Below are 21,051 nucleotides of genomic sequence, written 5' to 3'. Positions count from 1 at the left end.
TGTCAAAGTCAGTTAGAATAATCAAATGTAACAATTTATTATGTCAGGTAAATGTATCATGCCAATTTCATTATCAATTCAAAGATAATCGATACAAAACATCAAATGCTCTGGAATAAAGAGAAGAGATGCGAACCCGACATTATACATAAAGCTGAGAATCTCACTGTCAGCCTCTCAGGCTAATCTGAGATACAGAAAGGCCACGGTCTTCTCGTTGTATTTCAGTATATAGACAGAACTTCTTTCACATGGAAACATCTGCTAACAATGGGAATTTACATTCAGTGTTGACACCTTTTGGGGGGTAGGAGACCATTTGTCTAGAGACCACCTTCCTTTGTGTGCCAGCTATCTCTAAACTCTTAAAAACCTTATTACCTTTTGTTTTACTTATTTGGAAATGGGACCTTTGTACCAGTCGCACTAATGGCAGAAAAAAATATATAAATCATTGATTCTACTTTGTTATATTTAAAAAATGTATTTCTATAAAAGCCTACTGATATATACGCATGAAAAAGTGAGGGTACACTTGAGATCATCACTGTTTTAGGCCTATATAATTCCTAAAAGACATTTCAAAAATTCAGGCATTTCAAATGATACCAAACATGTATAAAACTCGATGATAATTATCGTCATCAAACCATGGGCCCTATTTTAACGATCTGAAACGCAAGTGTCAAAGCGCAAAGCGCAAGTAACTTTGTGGGCGGGTCTTGGCGCTGTTGCTATTTTCCCGGCGGGATAAATGACTCTTGCGCCCGACGCAAATCTAAAAGGGGTTGGTCTGAAGTAGCTTCATTATTCATAGGTGTGGTTTGGGCGTAACGTGAAATAAACCAATCAGAGCGACATCTCACATTCCCTTTAAGAGCAGGCGCGCTTGTTCTAAAGCGGATTCCTATTATAATGGCGGATTTGCCAGGCGCACGCCAGGAGCGGATCACAGCCGAGGAGACCGACGTCCTCGTCACGGCCGTAAAACACAGAGAAGTGACATTGGGGATGGAGAAACAAACACACCCAAATTAGCTTCAGTTAAACAGGCGTATGATAATTTGGGCGTATGATTAAATGTGTAAGCTAGATTTATGCCTATTTTATTTTCACATCTTCATGGACACAACAATGATTTCCCTCGTGTATTAATATGAATAAATGAATGAAATCTTTATTTCGAACAATTAAAAAATAAATTAAACCAAAGACAGCAACACATTAAATATCCATCAAGAAAAATAAAACAAAATCAAGAAAAACAAAACCTTTTTTTTTTTTTTTTTTTTTTTGCATACTAATCACACTGTTCGAAAAGGGATACGTAGAAGCCCTAGGCTTATCAAGACCTACAAGACCTAATATTTTTCCTAGTAATAATGTATGATTTGCAAAAATGAAAACGGCTGCTTCTGTGTAGATGAGAGCATCAAATTGTAATGCGCGTTGTGCACACGCTACATTGATTATGGCCAAGCATGCGCCCTTAAAATAGCATGAATAACATGCGCAAAGCGCCACTGACTTTAGACTAGGTTTTTCCTGGTCACTGGCGGAATTGTTTTCTAAACCTGTAAAATAGCATGAGGGAACGTTTGCGCCGAAACACGCCTCCTCTTTGCGCTGAACCGCCCCGGGGAGCGCAAGTGTATTTGCTAGTTAACCGACGTGCTTCTGTGGAGGGAAAAGTCCGCTTTGCGCGGGTGCAAAATAGGAATGATACATGCGTCAGTGTACAAAGTCAATTGCGCTGGGTGCAAGATAGGGCCCCATATGTATTTTTGGGTAATTTTCATGTGGTCTCAGCATGAAATTTCTGAAACTGAAGTTCTTTGGTTTGATTAACAGTAAATGGAAAGCAATACGAGTGAGGCCGCTCACCTTCACATGATGAGTTTAGTCTTGCATCACGATCAAATCCTTCAGGACACGTGCAGTTATAAGAGCCAACGGTGTTCACACACACCAGACCATCTGTGCATTCAGAGGTCTTCTCAAGACACTCATTGATATCTGTTGGGGAAACAGTTGGTATTAATCATAGTGTTTTAATCATAGTAGTCATAGTAATCATAGTTTATCAGATAAACCCCTCTCGTACCCACACACTGTCCGGTTGATGCTGTGAAATTGGGTGGATCTGATTTAAATCCTTTATCACAGGTGCAGTAGTAACTTCCATGTGTATTGAAACACTGAGCGTTTTCGCCACACGGACTCCGCGTCTCACACTCATCTTCATCTGTAAGAGAGGCAGGAATCAAAATCGAAACGTTGTTACAAAGTTTAATAACTACGGTTACACAAATTCCCTCTTTTGAGTGACATACAGAGCATTGACTGTGTATTATGCACATTATGAAAAAGACATTGTATTAAAACACACAAGGTTCTCATTACCGACACAGGTCTTATTTTTTTATGTTTTGAATCCATCGCCACATATACTGCAGTCAGATTGACCCGTGTTCACTCTGAAGGAATCACTCACAATGGCTGTGCACTTGTAATGACACATCAAGGATGTTAAGAGGCTAAAAGCAGGTTTAAAACTTGCCCCATTGAAGTCAACAGGGTGCAAATTTTAAAAAGAGGATAACACGATGTAGGCAACACCGATTTGTCGTTGTTCTCTGTATTGACAGCACTCCAAATTTACAAAAAAAATGAGCTCAATGTTAAAATTGACCGGAGTTCTCCTTTAATATGATTGTAAGCTCGCACTCGATAAGCCCAAAGTCCGGCATCCGACCAGCGCGGAAGGTCTCTTCTTTTCTCGTAGCAAAGTATTTTTGATTAAATGAAATACATTTGGAAATGTATTCTCGCATTATTTCATCTGACTCCATAAATGAAAAGGTTTTAATGATATCTGTGGATCATTAATTGTGAGTGAATGTTTGACTATTCTTTTTAACTCTTTAATGAAAATAATGTCAAAGTCAGTTAGAATAATTAAATGTAACAATTTATTATGTCAGGTAAATGTATCATGCCAATTTCATTATCAATTCAAAGATAATCGATACAAAACATCAAATGCTCTGGAATATAAAGAGAAGAGATGCGAACCCGACATTATACATGAAGCTGAAAAATCTCACTGTCAGCCTCTCAGGCTAATCTGAGATACAGAAAGGCCACGATCTTCACGTTGTATTTCAGTATATAGACAGAACTTCTTTCACATTGAAACATCTGCTAACAATGGGAATTTACATTCAGTGTTGACACCTTTTGGGGGGTAGGAGTCCATTTGTCTAGAGACCACCTTCCTTTGTGTGCCAGCTATCTCTAAACTCTTAAAAACCTTATTACCTTTTGTTTTACTTATTTGGAAATGAGACCTTTGTACCAGTCGCACTAATGGCAGGAAAAACTTTGTTATATTTAAAAATGTTCTTTCTATAAAAGCCTACTGATATATACGCATGAAAAGGTGAGACACATGCTCTTGAGACACATGCTCAGAGAGGCTTACAGTGGAAATACATATGTGGGGGTCGCCCAGAGGGGGAACCATGCACATGGAGGCACCTAGCCAAGCGCGAAAGCTGCCAGTGGCATAACTCTGGCGTTGACGTCGTCAGTGCTTGAGGAGACTCAGGGCTTATTAGGCTCACCTGAAGAGAATATCGCACGTATCCCATCCGTGGAGAAGAATGGCGAGCAAGCGAAGACACCTGAGCAGAATCTAGTACCGGCTAGTTGAAGCGAGTACATGAGAAGAAACTGGCTCCACTCGGAGATTATAGAATCTCGCGAATGTGTTAGGTGTCGCCCAGCCTGCAGCTCTGCAGATGTCTGTTAGCGAGGCGCCATGCGCTAGAGCCCAAGAGGATGCCACACTCCGGGTGGAGTGGGCCGTCACACCAAGGGGGCACGGTCGACCTTGCTGCTGGTATGCCAAAGCAATGGCATCCACTATCCAGTGGGACAACCATTGCTTGGAGAGAGCCTTTCCATTCAGCTTCCCACCATAACAGACAAAGAGCTGGTCTGAGGTCATGAAACACTGCGTTCTGTCTACGTAAGCATGGAGGGCGCGCACTGGACAGAGCAGTGCCAAGGCTGGGTCTGCCTCCTCCAAGGGCAGCGCTTGCAGGTTCACTACCTGGTCTCGAAAGGGTGTGGTAGGAACCTTGGGCACATATCCAGGCCGGGGTCTCAGGATCACGTGAGAGTTAGCCGGCCTGAATTCCAGGCACGCTTCCTCAACCGAAAATGCCTGCAGGTCCCCTACCCTCTTGATGGAGGCCAATGCAACCAGGAGCGCTGTCTTAATTGACAGAAACCTAAGCTCTACTGATTGCAGAGGCTCAAAGGGAGCACTCTGCAGGGCAGTTAAAACCACTGAGAGGTCCCAAGAGGGTACGAGGGGAGGACGAGGAGGATTCAGTCTCCTCGCTCCCCTCAGGAACCTGATGATCAGGTTGTGCTTTCCCAGAGACTTACCATCAACTGCGTCATGATGTGCGGCAATAGCGGCAACATACACTTTCAGGGTGGAGGGAGACAGCCTTCGCTCCAACCCTTCTTGCAGGAAGGAAAGCACGACACTGATCGGGCATTTCGATGGTTCTTGATGTTTAGAAGAACACCAGTTGACGAAGAGGTTCCACTTCAACGCATAGGCATGTCTTGTGGACGATGCTCTAGCGGAAGTGATGGGAGCCACCACCGCTGGTGGTAGGGTACTCAAACCTGCCTCGTCCCGTCCAGGAGCCACACGTGGAGGTTCCAAAGATCGGGACGAGGGTGCCAAAGGGTGCCCCGTCCCTGAGAAAGCAGGTCCTTCCTCAGGGGAATTGGCCAGGGAGGTGCTGTCGCGAGAAGTACTAGTTCTGAGAACCAGGTCCAGTTGTGCCAATACGGGGCAACCAAAACGACCTGCCCCTCGTCCTCCCTGATCTTGCGCAAAGTCTGCGCAAGGAGGCTCACTGGGGGAAACACATACTTGCGTAGGCCCCGCGGCCAGCTGTGCGCCAGTGCATCCGTGCCGAGCGTGCCCTCGGTCAGGGAATAATACAGGTCCCAGTGGGACGAGTCGTGGGAGGAAAACAGATCTACCTGTGCATCCCCGAACTGATCCCAAATCAGCTGGACCGTCTGGGGATGGAGTCTCCATTCTCCAGCGAGAGGCCGAAGCCGAGACAGCTCGCCGGCCGCCTGGTTCAGGTCTCCTGGGATATAAATGGCTCGAAGCGACCTCAGATGCTTCTGACTCCATATGAGGAAGTGGCGAGCGAGTTGCGACATACGGCGGGAGTGTAGACCACCTTGATGGTTGATGTACGCTACTGTCGCGGTATTGTCTGATCGGACTAGTACGTGCTGACCCCTGAGCAGCGCACGGAAGCGGTGCAGGGCGAGTCGTACAGCCAGCAACTTGAGGCAATTGACATGCCAAAGGCGGTGGGGGGTCCTGTCCAGTAGCCCGCAGCAGCATGTCCATTGCACATGGCTCCCCAGCCCGTGGTGGAGGCATCTGTTGATACAACAACATGCCGGGAAACTCGTTCTAAGGGCACTCCGGCCCGTAGAAAACTGAGGTTCGTCCACGGGGTGAAGGTCTGACGGCAGGCTGGAGTCACTGGGACTTGGAGCGTGCCGTGTTGCCATGCCCACCTCGGGACTCGATTGCGAAGCCAAAGCTGAAGCGGTCTCATATGAAGCAATCTGAGCGGCGTTACTGCGGCTGCGGATGCCATATGCCCCAGGAGCCTCTGAAATAGTTTCAGTGGAACCACACTCTTGTCCTCGAATTGGCGAAGACAAGTCAGCAGTGACTGCGCACGCGTGCTCGTAAGCTGTGAGCACATGGCGACCGAGTCGATCTCCATACCGAGAAAAGAGATCCTCTGCACGGGGCAGAGTTTGCTCTTCTCCCAGTTGACCCGAAGGCCCAGACGAGCTAAGTGTTGGAGCACTAGGTCCCTGTGTTCGCAAACCTGATCTCGAGAGTGAGCTAGGATCAGCCAGTCGTCGAGATAGTTCAGGATGCGAACCCCGTGTTCCCGGAGGGGAACAAGGGCTGCCTCGACGACCTTCGTAAAGACGCGAGGAGACAGGGCTAGCCCGAATGGGAGAACCGCGTACTGGTATGCCCGCCCCCCGAACGCAAACCGTAGGAACGGTCTGTGTCGAGGTAAAATGGAGACATGAAAGTAGGCCGTCCTTCAGGTCGATCGCTGCAAACCAATCCTGCGGCCGCACGCACTGGAGGATGCATTTGGCCGTGAGCATCTTGAACGGCAGCCTGTGAAGGGAGCGGTTCAAGATGCACAGGTCGAGGATTGGCCGTAACCCACCGGATGTCTTCGGTACAATGAAGTAAGGGCTGTAGAAGCCGGACCTCATTTCGGCTGGAGGGACAATCTCGATCGCACCCTTCGCCAGTAGGGTGTCGACCTCCGCTGTCATGACAGGGGCATTGCCACCGACCATAGTGAAGCGGACTCCCCTGAAGCGGGGAGGAGACCGCGCAAACTGAATCGCGTAGCCGAGCCTGATGGTTCTCGCGACCCACCGGGACAGTCTGGGAAGCTCTAGCCAGGCCTCCAGAAAGTACACCAGCGGGGTCATACGAACCACAGACGTACCGTCGGTGGTGCAGCGAGGCGGAATGACCGGCCCAGGCGAGGGTGGCATAGCGGCCCTGTGTGGGGGCACGGTCATTAGCCGCGTCCTGCCAGAGGAGGCCAGGGGAGGACCAGCGTCCCACGGGGGCGTGCTCTGGCAGAGGTCTGGCGACAGAGGGGGATGAGAGGAGCGTGGCCCGTGGGCTGCGCATGCTGTCATCCGAGAACTCTGTGACAGAGGGGGGCGATAGTGGCGGGACCCGTGGGCGGCGCGCACTATGGTCCGAGAGCTCTGTGTGCTCAGGATTGGGGGAATCAGTTCTTTATTTAACCACATTAGGGTACTGCTCGTCGTTGGACGAGCAGCGGGGAGTGGAGAACAAAAGATTCTCCCCCGGCCCTCCACCGGGGGAAGGAGTGGCCCTGCTACCATCTCCTGTAAAAAACTGACTGCCAATCCTGAGCAGCCCGTCTCAGGGGCGCCGCTTAGTCTGGCGTTTAGCCGGCCGCGGGGCCGGAGAGGGCTGTGGCGCCTTCCTGCGGCTTCCTCTACAACGCGGCCCGGGTGGAGGCTGCTGCTGGGGCCGTGCGGGAGGGGCGGGAGCCGCAGGAGGGCGCCCTCGGCGGCGAGCAGGCTGAAGATTCTGTGCCGACGGCTGGGTGGAGGCAGCAGCGGGCCGTCGGGGCAGAATGTGCTTTATCGCCTCAGTCTGATTCTGAGCGGTCGAGAACTGTTGGGCAAAGTCCTCGACCACACCGCCGAAGAGGCCGGCCTGGGATATGGGGGTGTCGAGCAGACGAGTCCGCACGGCCTCCCGCATATCAGCCAGGTTCAGCCACATGTGTCTCTCCTGGACCACAGCTGTGGACATCACCTGACCCAGGGAGCGTGCGGTCACCTTCGTCGCTCGGAGAGCAAGGTCGGTGGCGGCACGCAGCTCATCAAAGAGCCCTGGGTCAGCCCTGCCCTCGTGCATGTCCCTGAGCATCTGGGCCTGATAGACCTGCAAGATGGGCATGCAGAGAGGCAGCTGCCTGTCCCGCCGCTCTGTAAGACTTCGCCACCAGGGTAGACGAAAATCTACAGGCTTTGGACGGGTGCTTAGGGTCGCCCCGAGAGGAAGCGCTTGACGGACACAGCTGCATCGCGACAGAACGCTCCACCGGGGGAACCCCAGTGTACCCACAAGCAGCAGCTCTATCGAGGGGTGGGAAGGCGGAGAAGGTCGACGAACGATCGCGGGAAGACAATGGTGTCTTCCAGGACCGCGTGACCTCCTCATGCACATCCGGGAAGAAAGGTATTGGGGTTGGACGCCGACGGGGATCGGACCAGCGGACCAGTTTCCGTAGAGGGACCAGTGGTCTCAGTCTGGACACTCGCGGGTACCAGTGCTGGAGAGGGGGGTGTGGACCGTGGACGAGTCGGCGGTTTGTTCCACACCGTTACCCTCAGGTCACCCCGGCCACCAGCCGAAGTACAGCCTCCCGGGGAGACCGTAGATCGGGGTGTGGGTGGGGGGACTCTCGCTCGAGTGAGCTCATTGAGTCTCGACCGAAGCGCGGAGATAGTCATGTTCCCACAGTGAGAACATGAATCATCCACAAACGCGGCTTTAGCGTGATCAATGCCCAAACACACAAAGAAGTGATTGTGCCCATCAGAATTAGACACAATGCGACCGCAACCAGAAGTGCACGGGCGAGGCATCTTTAAAAAGACGTGCCGCGTGCAAGCTCTTTTGTGAGAGGAAAAACTCTGCGGATGTTGAAGTGGCCAGGGAGAAACACAATATCTGTCAGATCACTGATCAGATCAGCAGGGTAATGTGCACTCGCTGGAATCGCCATCACACCAACACCGGAGAGTTCGCTCGTCTCGAAGATGAAGAGATAAAGAGTAACTCAGGATTCAGGCTTCTATGTGGAGAGAAGAATAGCTCTCGGCTCCGAAGCGAAAACATATCTGCATGTTTCCGGCGTACTTCCTTATATACCCCCAGAGGGGGGCGGACCTACGCTATGCACATTCCGCAGACCCATGGTATTTCATTGCCATTGGCTCGTTTTATATACTCGAAGGTGATAGGCTTTCTAAGCGAAACCCCATCCGTCGTCATCCGACGTAACTCGGAGTGACCACGAAAGGGAACACAAGTATCAAGTGCGAAACGCAAGTAACTTTGTGGGCGGGTTTCGGGTGCTGTTGCTATTATACCGACAGGATAAATGACTCTTGCGCCCGATGCAAATCTAAAATGGGTTGGTCTGAAGTAGCTTCATTATTCATACGTGTGGTTTGGGCATAACGTGAAATAAACCAATCAGAGCGTCATCTCACATTCCCTTTACGAGCAGACGCGCTTGTTCCATGGTGGATTTGCCAGGCGCACGCCAGGAGCGGTTCACAGCCGAGGAGACTGACGTTCTCATCAGGGCCGTAAAACACAGAGAAGTGAAGCTGGTGGTTAAACAGGCGTATGATAATTTGGGTAAATGTGTAAGCTAGATTTATGCTTTTATAAGAAACTATCTATCTATCTATCTATCTATTGTAATAATGTATGATTTGCAAAAATGAAAACTGCTGCTTCTATGTAGATGAGAAAAGCAAAGTGTATGCGCGTTGTGCACACGCTACATTATGGCCAAGCATGCGCCCTTAAAACAGCATATGAATAACAAGCGCAACGCATGTTTTTCCTGGTCAGTGGCGGAATTGTTTTCTAAACCTGCAAAATAGCATCAGGGAACGTTTGCGCCGGAACACGCCTCCTCTTTGCGCTGAACCGCCCCCCGGGAGCGCAAGTGCATTTGCTAGTTTACCGACGTGCGTCTGTGGAGGGAAAAGTCCGATGTGCGCGGGTGCAAAATAGGAATGATACATGCGTCGGTGTACAAAGTCAATTGCGCTGGGTGCAAGATAGAGCCCCTCATGTTTCAAGTTTCATTCAATTATATGCTTAATTTATAAATGCATCACATAGATCTTGGATGGTTATAATCAGGGTCAGATATTAATCAGGGCTTGAACTAGGTAAAAAAAAATCCTCTGTTTTTATCTGACATCTAATAATTATCTAGGCTATGCATATTTAGTTATGGGTTTAAACACCATCACTGCAAACAAGATATGTTCTAAGAATATTTTCCATTAATTTGTAAAAATGTCATTTCTGAAAGTTCTCTGAAAGATCAAAACGTCCAGTTTTTTAAATGTTTTGAAAAAGGTTGAGGGGAACATTCCATTTGATCATTTTGCAGTTGGTATTAATCATAGTGTTTTAATCATAGTAGTCATAGTAATCATAGTTTATCAGATAAACCCCTCTCGTACCCACACACTGTCCGGTTGATGCTGTGAAATTGGGTGGATCTGATTTAAATCCTTTATCACAGGTGCAGTAGTAACTTCCATGTGTATTGAAACACTGAGCGTTTTCGCCACACGGACTCCGCGTCTCACACTCATCTTCATCTGTAAGAGAGGCAGGAATCAAAATCGAAACGTTGTTACAAAGTTTAATAACTACGGTTACACAAATTCCCTCTTTTGAGTGACATACAGAGCATTAACTGTGTATTATGCACATTATGAAAAAGACATTGTATTAAAACACACAAGGTTCTCATTACCGACACAGGTTCTATTTTTTTATGTTTTGAATCCATCGCCACATATACTGCAGTCAGATTCACCCGTGTTCACTCTGAAGGAATCACTCACATTGGCTGTGCACTTGTAATGACACATCAAGGATGTCAAGAGGCTAAAAGCAGGTTTAAAACTTGCCCCATTGAAGTCAACAGGGTGCAAATTTTAAAAAGAGGATAACACGGTGTAGGCAACACCGATTTGTCGTTGTTCTCTGTATTGACAGCACTCCAAATTTACAGAAAAATGAGCTCAATGTTAAAATTGACCGGAGTTCTCCTTTAATATGATTGTAAGCTCGCACTCGATCAGCCCAAAGTCCGGTATCCGACCAGCGCGGAAGGTCTCTATGTGTTACTGTCTTTTCTCGTGGCAAAGTATTTTTGATTAAATGAAATACATTTGGAAATATATTCTCGCATTATTTCATCTGACTCCATAAATGAAAAGGTTTTAATGATGTCTGTGGATCATTAAATGTCAAGTCAAGTCAAGTCAAGTATATTTGTATAGCGCTTTTCACAATACAGATTGTATCAAAGCAGCTTCACAGTATTAAATTAAAATAATACAACAAGGTTTGTTTCTAGTGGAATTTATTGATTGATAAAATCAAATTAAATATCCCCAGAATATCCCCAACTGAGCAAGCCAAAGGCAACAGTGGCAAGGAACCGAAAAACTCCATCAAGTGACCTAATGTTGTCCTAAAACTCCATCAGGTGACCCAATGGAGGAAAAAAAACCTTTGGAGAACCCAGGCTCAGTCGGGGGCCAGTTCTCCTCTGGCGTTTATTAACTAGAGGCCGGATTGTAATTTGAACTGTAAGATTAAAAATATTATATGAATGCCTGGCTGAAGAGATGCGACTTTAATCTAGTTTTAAACTAGATTCGCTCAAATGTGAGCGAATGTTTGACTATTCTTTTGAACTCTTTAATGAAAATAATGTCAAAGTCAGTTAGAATAATCAAATGTAACAATTTATTATGTCAGGTAAATGTATCATGCCAATTTCATTATCAATTCAAAGATAATCGATACAAAACATCAAATGCTCTGGAATAAAGAGAAGAGATGCGAACCCGACATTATACATAAAGCTGAGAATCTCACTGTCAGCCTCTCAGGCTAATCTGAGATACAGAAAGGCCACGGTCTTCTCGTTGTATTTCAGTATATAGACAGAACTTCTTTCACATGGAAACATCTGCTAACAATGGGAATTTACATTCAGTGTTGACACCTTTTGGGGGGTAGGAGACCATTTGTCTAGAGACCACCTTCCTTTGTGTGCCAGCTATCTCTAAACTCTTAAAAACCTTATTACCTTTTGTTTTACTTATTTGGAAATGGGACCTTTGTACCAGTCGCACTAATGGCAGAAAAAAATATATAAATCATTGATTCTACTTTGTTATATTTAAAAAATGTATTTCTATAAAAGCCTACTGATATATACGCATGAAAAAGTGAGGGTACACTTGAGATCATCACTGTTTTAGGCCTATATAATTCCTAAAAGACATTTCAAAAATTCAGGCATTTCAAATGATACCAAACATGTATAAAACTCGATGATAATTATCGTCATCAAACCATGGGCCCTATTTTAACGATCTGAAACGCAAGTGTCAAAGCGCAAAGCGCAAGTAACTTTGTGGGCGGGTCTTGGCGCTGTTGCTATTTTCCCGGCGGGATAAATGACTCTTGCGCCCGACGCAAATCTAAAAGGGGTTGGTCTGAAGTAGCTTCATTATTCATAGGTGTGGTTTGGGCGTAACGTGAAATAAACCAATCAGAGCGACATCTCACATTCCCTTTAAGAGCAGGCGCGCTTGTTCTAAAGCGGATTCCTATTATAATGGCGGATTTGCCAGGCGCACGCCAGGAGCGGATCACAGCCGAGGAGACCGACGTCCTCGTCACGGCCGTAAAACACAGAGAAGTGACATTGGGGATGGAGAAACAAACACACCCAAATTAGCTTCAGTTAAACAGGCGTATGATAATTTGGGCGTATGATTAAATGTGTAAGCTAGATTTATGCCTATTTTATTTTCACATCTTCATGGACACAACAATGATTTCCCTCGTGTATTAATATGAATAAATGAATGAAATCTTTATTTCGAACAATTAAAAAATAAATTAAACCAAAGACAGCAACACATTAAATATCCATCAAGAAAAATAAAACAAAATCAAGAAAAACAAAACCTTTTTTTTTTTTTTTTTTTTTTTGCATACTAATCACACTGTTCGAAAAGGGATACGTAGAAGCCCTAGGCTTATCAAGACCTACAAGACCTAATATTTTTCCTAGTAATAATGTATGATTTGCAAAAATGAAAACGGCTGCTTCTGTGTAGATGAGAGCATCAAATTGTAATGCGCGTTGTGCACACGCTACATTGATTATGGCCAAGCATGCGCCCTTAAAATAGCATGAATAACATGCGCAAAGCGCCACTGACTTTAGACTAGGTTTTTCCTGGTCACTGGCGGAATTGTTTTCTAAACCTGTAAAATAGCATGAGGGAACGTTTGCGCCGAAACACGCCTCCTCTTTGCGCTGAACCGCCCCGGGGAGCGCAAGTGTATTTGCTAGTTAACCGACGTGCTTCTGTGGAGGGAAAAGTCCGCTTTGCGCGGGTGCAAAATAGGAATGATACATGCGTCAGTGTACAAAGTCAATTGCGCTGGGTGCAAGATAGGGCCCCATATGTATTTTTGGGTAATTTTCATGTGGTCTCAGCATGAAATTTCTGAAACTGAAGTTCTTTGGTTTGATTAACAGTAAATGGAAAGCAATACGAGTGAGGCCGCTCACCTTCACATGATGAGTTTAGTCTTGCATCACGATCAAATCCTTCAGGACACGTGCAGTTATAAGAGCCAACGGTGTTCACACACACCAGACCATCTGTGCATTCAGAGGTCTTCTCAAGACACTCATTGATATCTGTTGGGGAAACAGTTGGTATTAATCATAGTGTTTTAATCATAGTAGTCATAGTAATCATAGTTTATCAGATAAACCCCTCTCGTACCCACACACTGTCCGGTTGATGCTGTGAAATTGGGTGGATCTGATTTAAATCCTTTATCACAGGTGCAGTAGTAACTTCCATGTGTATTGAAACACTGAGCGTTTTCGCCACACGGACTCCGCGTCTCACACTCATCTTCATCTGTAAGAGAGGCAGGAATCAAAATCGAAACGTTGTTACAAAGTTTAATAACTACGGTTACACAAATTCCCTCTTTTGAGTGACATACAGAGCATTGACTGTGTATTATGCACATTATGAAAAAGACATTGTATTAAAACACACAAGGTTCTCATTACCGACACAGGTCTTATTTTTTTATGTTTTGAATCCATCGCCACATATACTGCAGTCAGATTGACCCGTGTTCACTCTGAAGGAATCACTCACAATGGCTGTGCACTTGTAATGACACATCAAGGATGTTAAGAGGCTAAAAGCAGGTTTAAAACTTGCCCCATTGAAGTCAACAGGGTGCAAATTTTAAAAAGAGGATAACACGATGTAGGCAACACCGATTTGTCGTTGTTCTCTGTATTGACAGCACTCCAAATTTACAAAAAAAATGAGCTCAATGTTAAAATTGACCGGAGTTCTCCTTTAATATGATTGTAAGCTCGCACTCGATAAGCCCAAAGTCCGGCATCCGACCAGCGCGGAAGGTCTCTTCTTTTCTCGTAGCAAAGTATTTTTGATTAAATGAAATACATTTGGAAATGTATTCTCGCATTATTTCATCTGACTCCATAAATGAAAAGGTTTTAATGATATCTGTGGATCATTAATTGTGAGTGAATGTTTGACTATTCTTTTTAACTCTTTAATGAAAATAATGTCAAAGTCAGTTAGAATAATTAAATGTAACAATTTATTATGTCAGGTAAATGTATCATGCCAATTTCATTATCAATTCAAAGATAATCGATACAAAACATCAAATGCTCTGGAATATATATGTGCAAAGGGACAATCTCGATCGCACCCTTCTCTAGTAGGGTGTCGACCTCCGCTGTCATGACAGGGGCATTGCCACCGACCATAGTGAAGCGGACTCCCCTGAAGCGGGGAGGAGACCGCGCAAACTGAATCGCGTAGCCGAGCCTGATGGTTCTCGCGACCCACCGGGACAGTCTGGGAAGCTCTAGCCAGGCCTCCAGAAAGTACACCAGCGGGGTCATACGAACCACAGACGTACCGTCGGTGGTGCAGCGAGGCGGAATGACCGGCCCAGGCGAGGGTGGCATAGCGGCCCTGTGTGGGGGCACGGTCATTAGCCGCGTCCTGCCAGAGGAGGCCAGGGGAGGACCAGCGTCCCACGGGGGCGTGCTCTGGCAGAGGTCTGGCGACAGAGGGGGATGAGAGGAGCGTGGCCCGTGGGCTGCGCATGCTGTCATCCGAGAACTCTGTGACAGAGGGGGACGATAGTGGCGGGACCCGTGGGCGGCGCGCACTATGGTCCGAGAGCTCTGTGTGCTCAGGATTGGGGGAATCAGTTCTTTATTTAACCACATTAGGGTACTGCTCGTCGTTGGACGAGCAGCGGGGAGTGGAGAACAAAAGATTCTCCCCCGGCCCTCCACCGGGGGAAGGAGTGGCCCTGCTACCATCTCCTGTAAAAAACTGACTGCCAATCCTGAGCAGCCCGTCTCAGGGGCGCCGCTTAGTCTGGCGTTTAGCCGGCCGCGGGGCCGGAGAGGGCTGTGGCGCCTTCCTGCGGCTTCCTCCACGACGCGGCCCGGGTGGAGGCTGCTGCTGGGGCCGTGCGGGAGGGGCGGGAGCCGCAGGAGGGCGCCCTCGGCGGCGAGCAGGCTGAGGATTCTGTGCCGACGGCTGGGTGGAGGCAGCAGCGGGCCGTCGGGGCAGAATGTGCTTTATCGCCTCAGTCTGATTCTGAGCGGTCGAGAACTGTTGGGCAAAGTCCTCGACCACACCGCCGAAGAGGCCGGCCTGGGATATGGGGGTGTCGAGCAGACGAATCAGCCAGGTTCAACCACATGTGTCTCTCCTGGACCACAGCTGTGGACATCACCTGACCCAGGGAGCGTGCGGTCACCTTCGTCGCTCGGAGAGCAAGGTCGGTGGCGGCACGCAGCTCATCAAAGAGCCCTGGGTCAGCCCTGCCCTCGTGCATGTCCCTGAGCATCTGGGCCTGATAGACCTGCAAGATGGGCATGCAGAGAGGCAGCTGCCTGTCCCGCCGCTCTGTAAGACTTCGCCACCAGGGTAGACGAAAATCTACAGGCTTTGGACGGGTGCTTAGGGTCGCCCCGAGAGGAAGCGCTTGACGGACACAGCTGCATCGCGACAGAACGCTCCACCGGGGGAACCCCAGTGTACCCACAAGCAGCAGCTCTATCGAGGGGTGGGAAGGCGGAGAAGGTCGACGAACGATCGCGGGAAGACAATGGTGTCTTCCAGGACCGCGTGACCTCCTCATGCACATCCGGGAAGAAAGGTATTGGGGTTGGACGCCGACGGGGATCGGACCAGCGGACCAGTTTCCGTAGAGGGACCAGTGGTCTCAGTCTGGACACTCGCGGGTACCAGTGCTGGAGAGGGGGGTGTGGACCGTGGACGAGTCGGCGGTTTGTTCCACACCGTTACCCTCAGGTCACCCCGGCCACCAGCCGAAGTACAGCCTCCCGGGGAGACCGTAGATCGGGGTGTGGGTGGGGGGACTCTCGCTCGAGTGAGCTCATTGAGTCTCGACCGAAGCGCGGAGATAGTCATGTTCCCACAGTGAGAACATGAATCATCCACAAACGCGGCTTTAGCGTGATCAATGCCCAAACACACAAAGAAGTGATTGTGCCCATCAGAATTAGACACAATGCGACCGCAACCAGAAGTGCACGGGCGAGGCATCTTTAAAAAGACGTGCCGCGTGCAAGCTCTTTTGTGAGAGGAAAAACTCTGCGGATGTTGAAGTGGCCAGGGAGAAACACAATATCTGTCAGATCACTGATCAGATCAGCAGGGTAATGTGCACTCGCTGGAATCGCCATCACACCAACACCGGAGAGTTCGCTCGTCTCGAAGATGAAGAGATAAAGAGTAACTCAGGATTCAGGCTTCTATGTGGAGAGAAGAATAGCTCTCGGCTCCGAAGCGAAAACATATCTGCATGTTTCCGGCGTACTTCCTTATATACCCCCAGAGGGGGGCAGACCTACGCTATGCAAATTCCGCAGACCCATGGTATTTCATTGCCATTGGCTCGTTTTATATACTCGAAGGTGATAGGCTTTCTAAGCGAAACCCCATCCGTCGTCATCCGACGTAACTCGGAGTGACCACGAAAGGGAACACAAGTATCAAGTGCGAAACGCAAGTAACTTTGTGGGCGGGTTTCGGGTGCTGTTGCTATTATACCGACAGGATAAATGACTCTTGCGCCCGATGCAAATCTAAAATGGGTTGGTCTGAAGTAGCTTCATTATTCATACGTGTGGTTTGGGCATAACGTGAAATAAACCAATCAGAGCGTCATCTCACATTCCCTTTACGAGCAGACGCGCTTGTTCCATGGTGGATTTGCCAGGCGCACGCCAGGAGCGGTTCACAGCCGAGGAGACTGACGTTCTCATCAGGGCCGTAAAACACAGAGAAGTGAAGCTGGTGGTTAAACAGGCGTATGATAATTTGGGTAAATGTGTAAGCTAGATTTATGCTTTTATAAGAAACTATCTATCTATCTATCTATCTATCTTTTGTAATAATGTATGATTTGCAAAAATGAAAACTGCTGATTCTATGTAGATGAGAAAAGCAAAGTGTATGCGCGTTGTGCACACGCTACATTATGGCCAAGCATGCGCCCTTAAAACAGCATATGAATAACAAGCGCAACGCATGTTTTTCCTGGTCAGTGGCGGAATTGTTTTCTAAACCTGCAAAATAGCATCAGGGAACGTTTGCGCCGGAACACGCCTCCTCTTTGCGCTGAACCGCCCCCGGGAGCGCAAGTGCATTTGCTAGTTTACCGACGTGCGTCTGTGGAGGGAAAAGTCCGATGTGCGCGGGTGCAAAATAGGAATGATACATGCGTCGGTGTACAAAGTCAATTGCGCTGGGTGCAAGATAGAGCCCCTCATGTTTCAAGTTTCATTCAATTATATGCTTAATTTATAAATGCATCACATAGATCTTGGATGGTTATAATCAGGGTCAGATATTAATCAGGGCTTGAACTAGGTAAAAAAAAATCCTCTGTTTTTATCTGACATCTAATAATTATCTAGGCTATGCATATTTAGTTATGGGTTTAAACACCATCACTGCAAACAAGATATGTTCCAAGAATATTTTCCATTAATTTGTAAAAATGTCATTTCTGAAAGTTCTCTGAAAGATCAAAACGTCCAGTTTTTTAAATGTTTTGAAAAAGGTTGAGGGGAACATTCCATTTGATCATTTTGCAGTTGGTATTAATCATAGTGTTTTAATCATAGTAGTCATAGTAATCATAGTTTATCAGATAAACCCCTCTCGTACCCACACACTGTCCGGTTGATGCTGTGAAATTGGGTGGATCTGATTTAAATCCTTTATCACAGGTGCAGTAGTAACTTCCATGTGTATTGAAACACTGAGCGTTTTCGCCACACGGACTCCGCGTCTCACACTCATCTTCATCTGTAAGAGAGGCAGGAATCAAAATCGAAACGTTGTTACAAAGTTTAATAACTACGGTTACACAAATTCCCTCTTTTGAGTGACATACAGAGCATTAACTGTGTATTATGCACATTATGAAAAAGACATTGTATTAAAACACACAAGGTTCTCATTACCGACACAGGTTCTATTTTTTTATGTTTTGAATCCATCGCCACATATACTGCAGTCAGATTCACCCGTGTTCACTCTGAAGGAATCACTCACATTGGCTGTGCACTTGTAATGACACATCAAGGATGTCAAGAGGCTAAAAGCAGGTTTAAAACTTGCCCCATTGAAGTCAACAGGGTGCAAATTTTAAAAAGAGGATAACACGGTGTAGGCAACACCGATTTGTCGTTGTTCTCTGTATTGACAGCACTCCAAATTTACAGAAAAATGAGCTCAATGTTAAAATTGACCGGAGTTCTCCTTTAATATGATTGTAAGCTCGCACTCGATCAGCCCAAAGTCCGGTATCCGACCAGCGCGGAAGGTCTCTATGTGTTACTGTCTTTTCTCGTGGCAAAGTATTTTTGATTAAATGAAATACATTTGGAAATATATTCTCGCATTATTTCATCTGACTCCATAAATGAAAAGGTTTTAATGATGTCTGTGGATCATTAAATGTCAAGTCAAGTCAAGTCAAGTATATTTGTATAGCGCTTTTCACAATACAGATTGTATCAAAGCAGCTTCACAGTATTAAATTAAAATAATACAACAAGGTTTGTTTCTAGTGGAATTTATTGATTGATAAAATCAAATTAAATATCCCCAGAATATCCCCAACTGAGCAAGCCAAAGGCAACAGTGGCAAGGAACCGAAAAACTCCATCAAGTGACCTAATGGTGTCCTAAAACTCCATCAGGTGACCCAATGGAGGAAAAAAAACCTTGGGAGAACCCAGGCTCAGTCGGGGGCCAGTTCTCCTCTGGCGTTTATTAACTAGAGGCCGGATTGTAATTTGAACTGTAAGATTAAAAATATTATATGAATGCCTGGCTGAAGAGATGCGACTTTAATCTAGTTTTAAACTAGATTCGCTCAAATGTGAGCGAATGTTTGACTATTCTTTTGAACTCTTTAATGAAAATAATGTCAAAGTCAGTTAGAATAATCAAATGTAACAATTTATTATGTCAGGTAAATGTATCATGCCAATTTCATTATCAATTCAAAGATAATCGATACAAAACATCAAATGCTCTGGAATAAAGAGAAGAGATGCGAACCCGACATTATACATAAAGCTGAGAATCTCACTGTCAGCCTCTCAGGCTAATCTGAGATACAGAAAGGCCACGGTCTTCTCGTTGTATTTCAGTATATAGACAGAACTTCTTTCACATGGAAACATCTGCTAACAATGGGAATTTACATTCAGTGTTGACACCTTTTGGGGGGTAGGAGACCATTTGTCTAGAGACCACCTTCCTTTGTGTGCCAGCTATCTCTAAACTCTTAAAAACCTTATTACCTTTTGTTTTACTTATTTGGAAATGGGACCTTTGTACCAGTCGCACTAATGGCAGAAAAAAATATATAAATCATTGATTCTACTTTGTTATATTTAAAAAATGTATTTCTATAAAAGCCTACTGATATATACGCATGAAAAAGTGAGGGTACACTTGAGATCATCACTGTTTTAGGCCTATATAATTCCTAAAAGACATTTCAAAAATTCAGGCATTTCAAATGATACCAAACATGTATAAAACTCGATGATAATTATCGTCATCAAACCATATGTATTTTTGGGTAATTTTCATGTGGTCTCAGCATGAAATTTCTGAAACTGAAGTTCTTTGGTTTGATTAACAGTAAATGGAAAGCAATACGAGTGAGGCCGCTCACCTTCACATGATGAGTTTAGTCTTGCATCACGATCAAATCCTTCAGGACACGTGCAGTTATAAGAGCCAACGGTGTTCACACACACCAGACCATCTGTGCATTCAGAGGTCTTCTCAAGACACTCATTGATATCTGTTGGGGAAACAGTTGGTATTAATCATAGTGTTTTAATCATAGTAGTCATAGTAATCATAGTTTATCAGATAAACCCCTCTCGTACCCACACACTGTCCGGTTGATGCTGTGAAATTGGGTGGATCTGATTTAAATCCTTTATCACAGGTGCAGTAGTAACTTCCATGTGTATTGAAACACTGAGCGTTTTCGCCACACGGACTCCGCGTCTCACACTCATCTTCATCTGTAAGAGAGGCAGGAATCAAAATCGAAACGTTGTTACAAAGTTTAATAACTACGGTTACACAAATTCCCTCTTTTGAGTGACATACAGAGCATTGACTGTGTATTATGCACATTATGAAAAAGACATTGTATTAAAACACACAAGGTTCTCATTACCGACACAGGTCTTATTTTTTTATGTTTTGAATCCATCGCCACATATACTGCAGTCAGATTGACCCGTGTTCACTCTGAAGGAATCACTCACAATGGCTGTGCACTTGTAATGACACATCAAGGATGTTAAGAGGCTAAAAGCAGGTTTAAAACTTGCCCCATTGAAGTCAACAGGGTGCAAATTTTAAAAAGAGGATAACACGATGTAGGCAACACCGATTTGTCGTTGTTCTCTGTATTGACAGCACTCCAAATTTACAAAAAAAATGAGCTCAATGTTAAAATTGACCGGAGTTCTCCTTTAATATGATTGTAAGCTCGCACTCGATAAGCCCAAAGTCCGGCATCCGACCAGCGCGGAAGGTCTCTTCTTTTCTCGTAGCAAAGTATTTTTGATTAAATGAAATACATTTGGAAATGTATTCTCGCATTATTTCATCTGACTCCATAAATGAAAAGGTTTTAATGATATCTGTGGATCATTAATTGTGAGTGAATGTTTGACTATTCTTTTTAACTCTTTAATGAAAATAATGTCAAAGTCAGTTAGAATAATTAAATGTAACAATTTATTATGTCAGGTAAATGTATCATGCCAATTTCATTATCAATTCAAAGATAATCGATACAAAACATCAAATGCTCTGGAATATAAAGAGAAGAGATGCGAACCCGACATTATACATGAAGCTGAAAAATCTCACTGTCAGCCTCTC

General features: G+C 45.9%; 1 protein-coding gene across 1 annotated transcript in view; it reads right to left on the bottom strand.

The window, feature by feature from the left end:
• Positions 1–1,295: 1,295 nt before the first annotated feature.
• Positions 1,296–21,051, bottom strand: part of LOC308687459 (uncharacterized protein) — a 97,707-nt gene continuing 77,951 nt past the window's right edge. The window contains exons 15-22 of the mRNA XM_081360024.1: positions 20,037–20,177; positions 19,817–19,948; positions 17,788–17,928; positions 13,294–13,434; positions 13,074–13,205; positions 9,922–10,062; positions 2,105–2,245; positions 1,296–2,016 (exon numbers count right to left, since the gene is read on the bottom strand). Coding sequence (XP_081216150.1) covers positions 1,796–2,016; positions 2,105–2,245; positions 9,922–10,062; positions 13,074–13,205; positions 13,294–13,434; positions 17,788–17,928; positions 19,817–19,948; positions 20,037–20,177 — 1,190 coding nt within the window. The 3' untranslated portion in view covers positions 1,296–1,795. The remainder of the gene's footprint in view (positions 2,017–2,104; positions 2,246–9,921; positions 10,063–13,073; positions 13,206–13,293; positions 13,435–17,787; positions 17,929–19,816; positions 19,949–20,036; positions 20,178–21,051) is intronic.

The sequence above is a fragment of the Scardinius erythrophthalmus genome (genome assembly GCF_964197995.2).
Source record: "Scardinius erythrophthalmus genome assembly, chromosome: 3".
Taxonomy (NCBI): Eukaryota; Metazoa; Chordata; class Actinopteri; order Cypriniformes; family Leuciscidae; genus Scardinius; species Scardinius erythrophthalmus.
The sequence above is the reverse complement of the archived record's forward strand: the minus strand, read 5'-3'. Positions and strand labels throughout refer to the sequence as shown.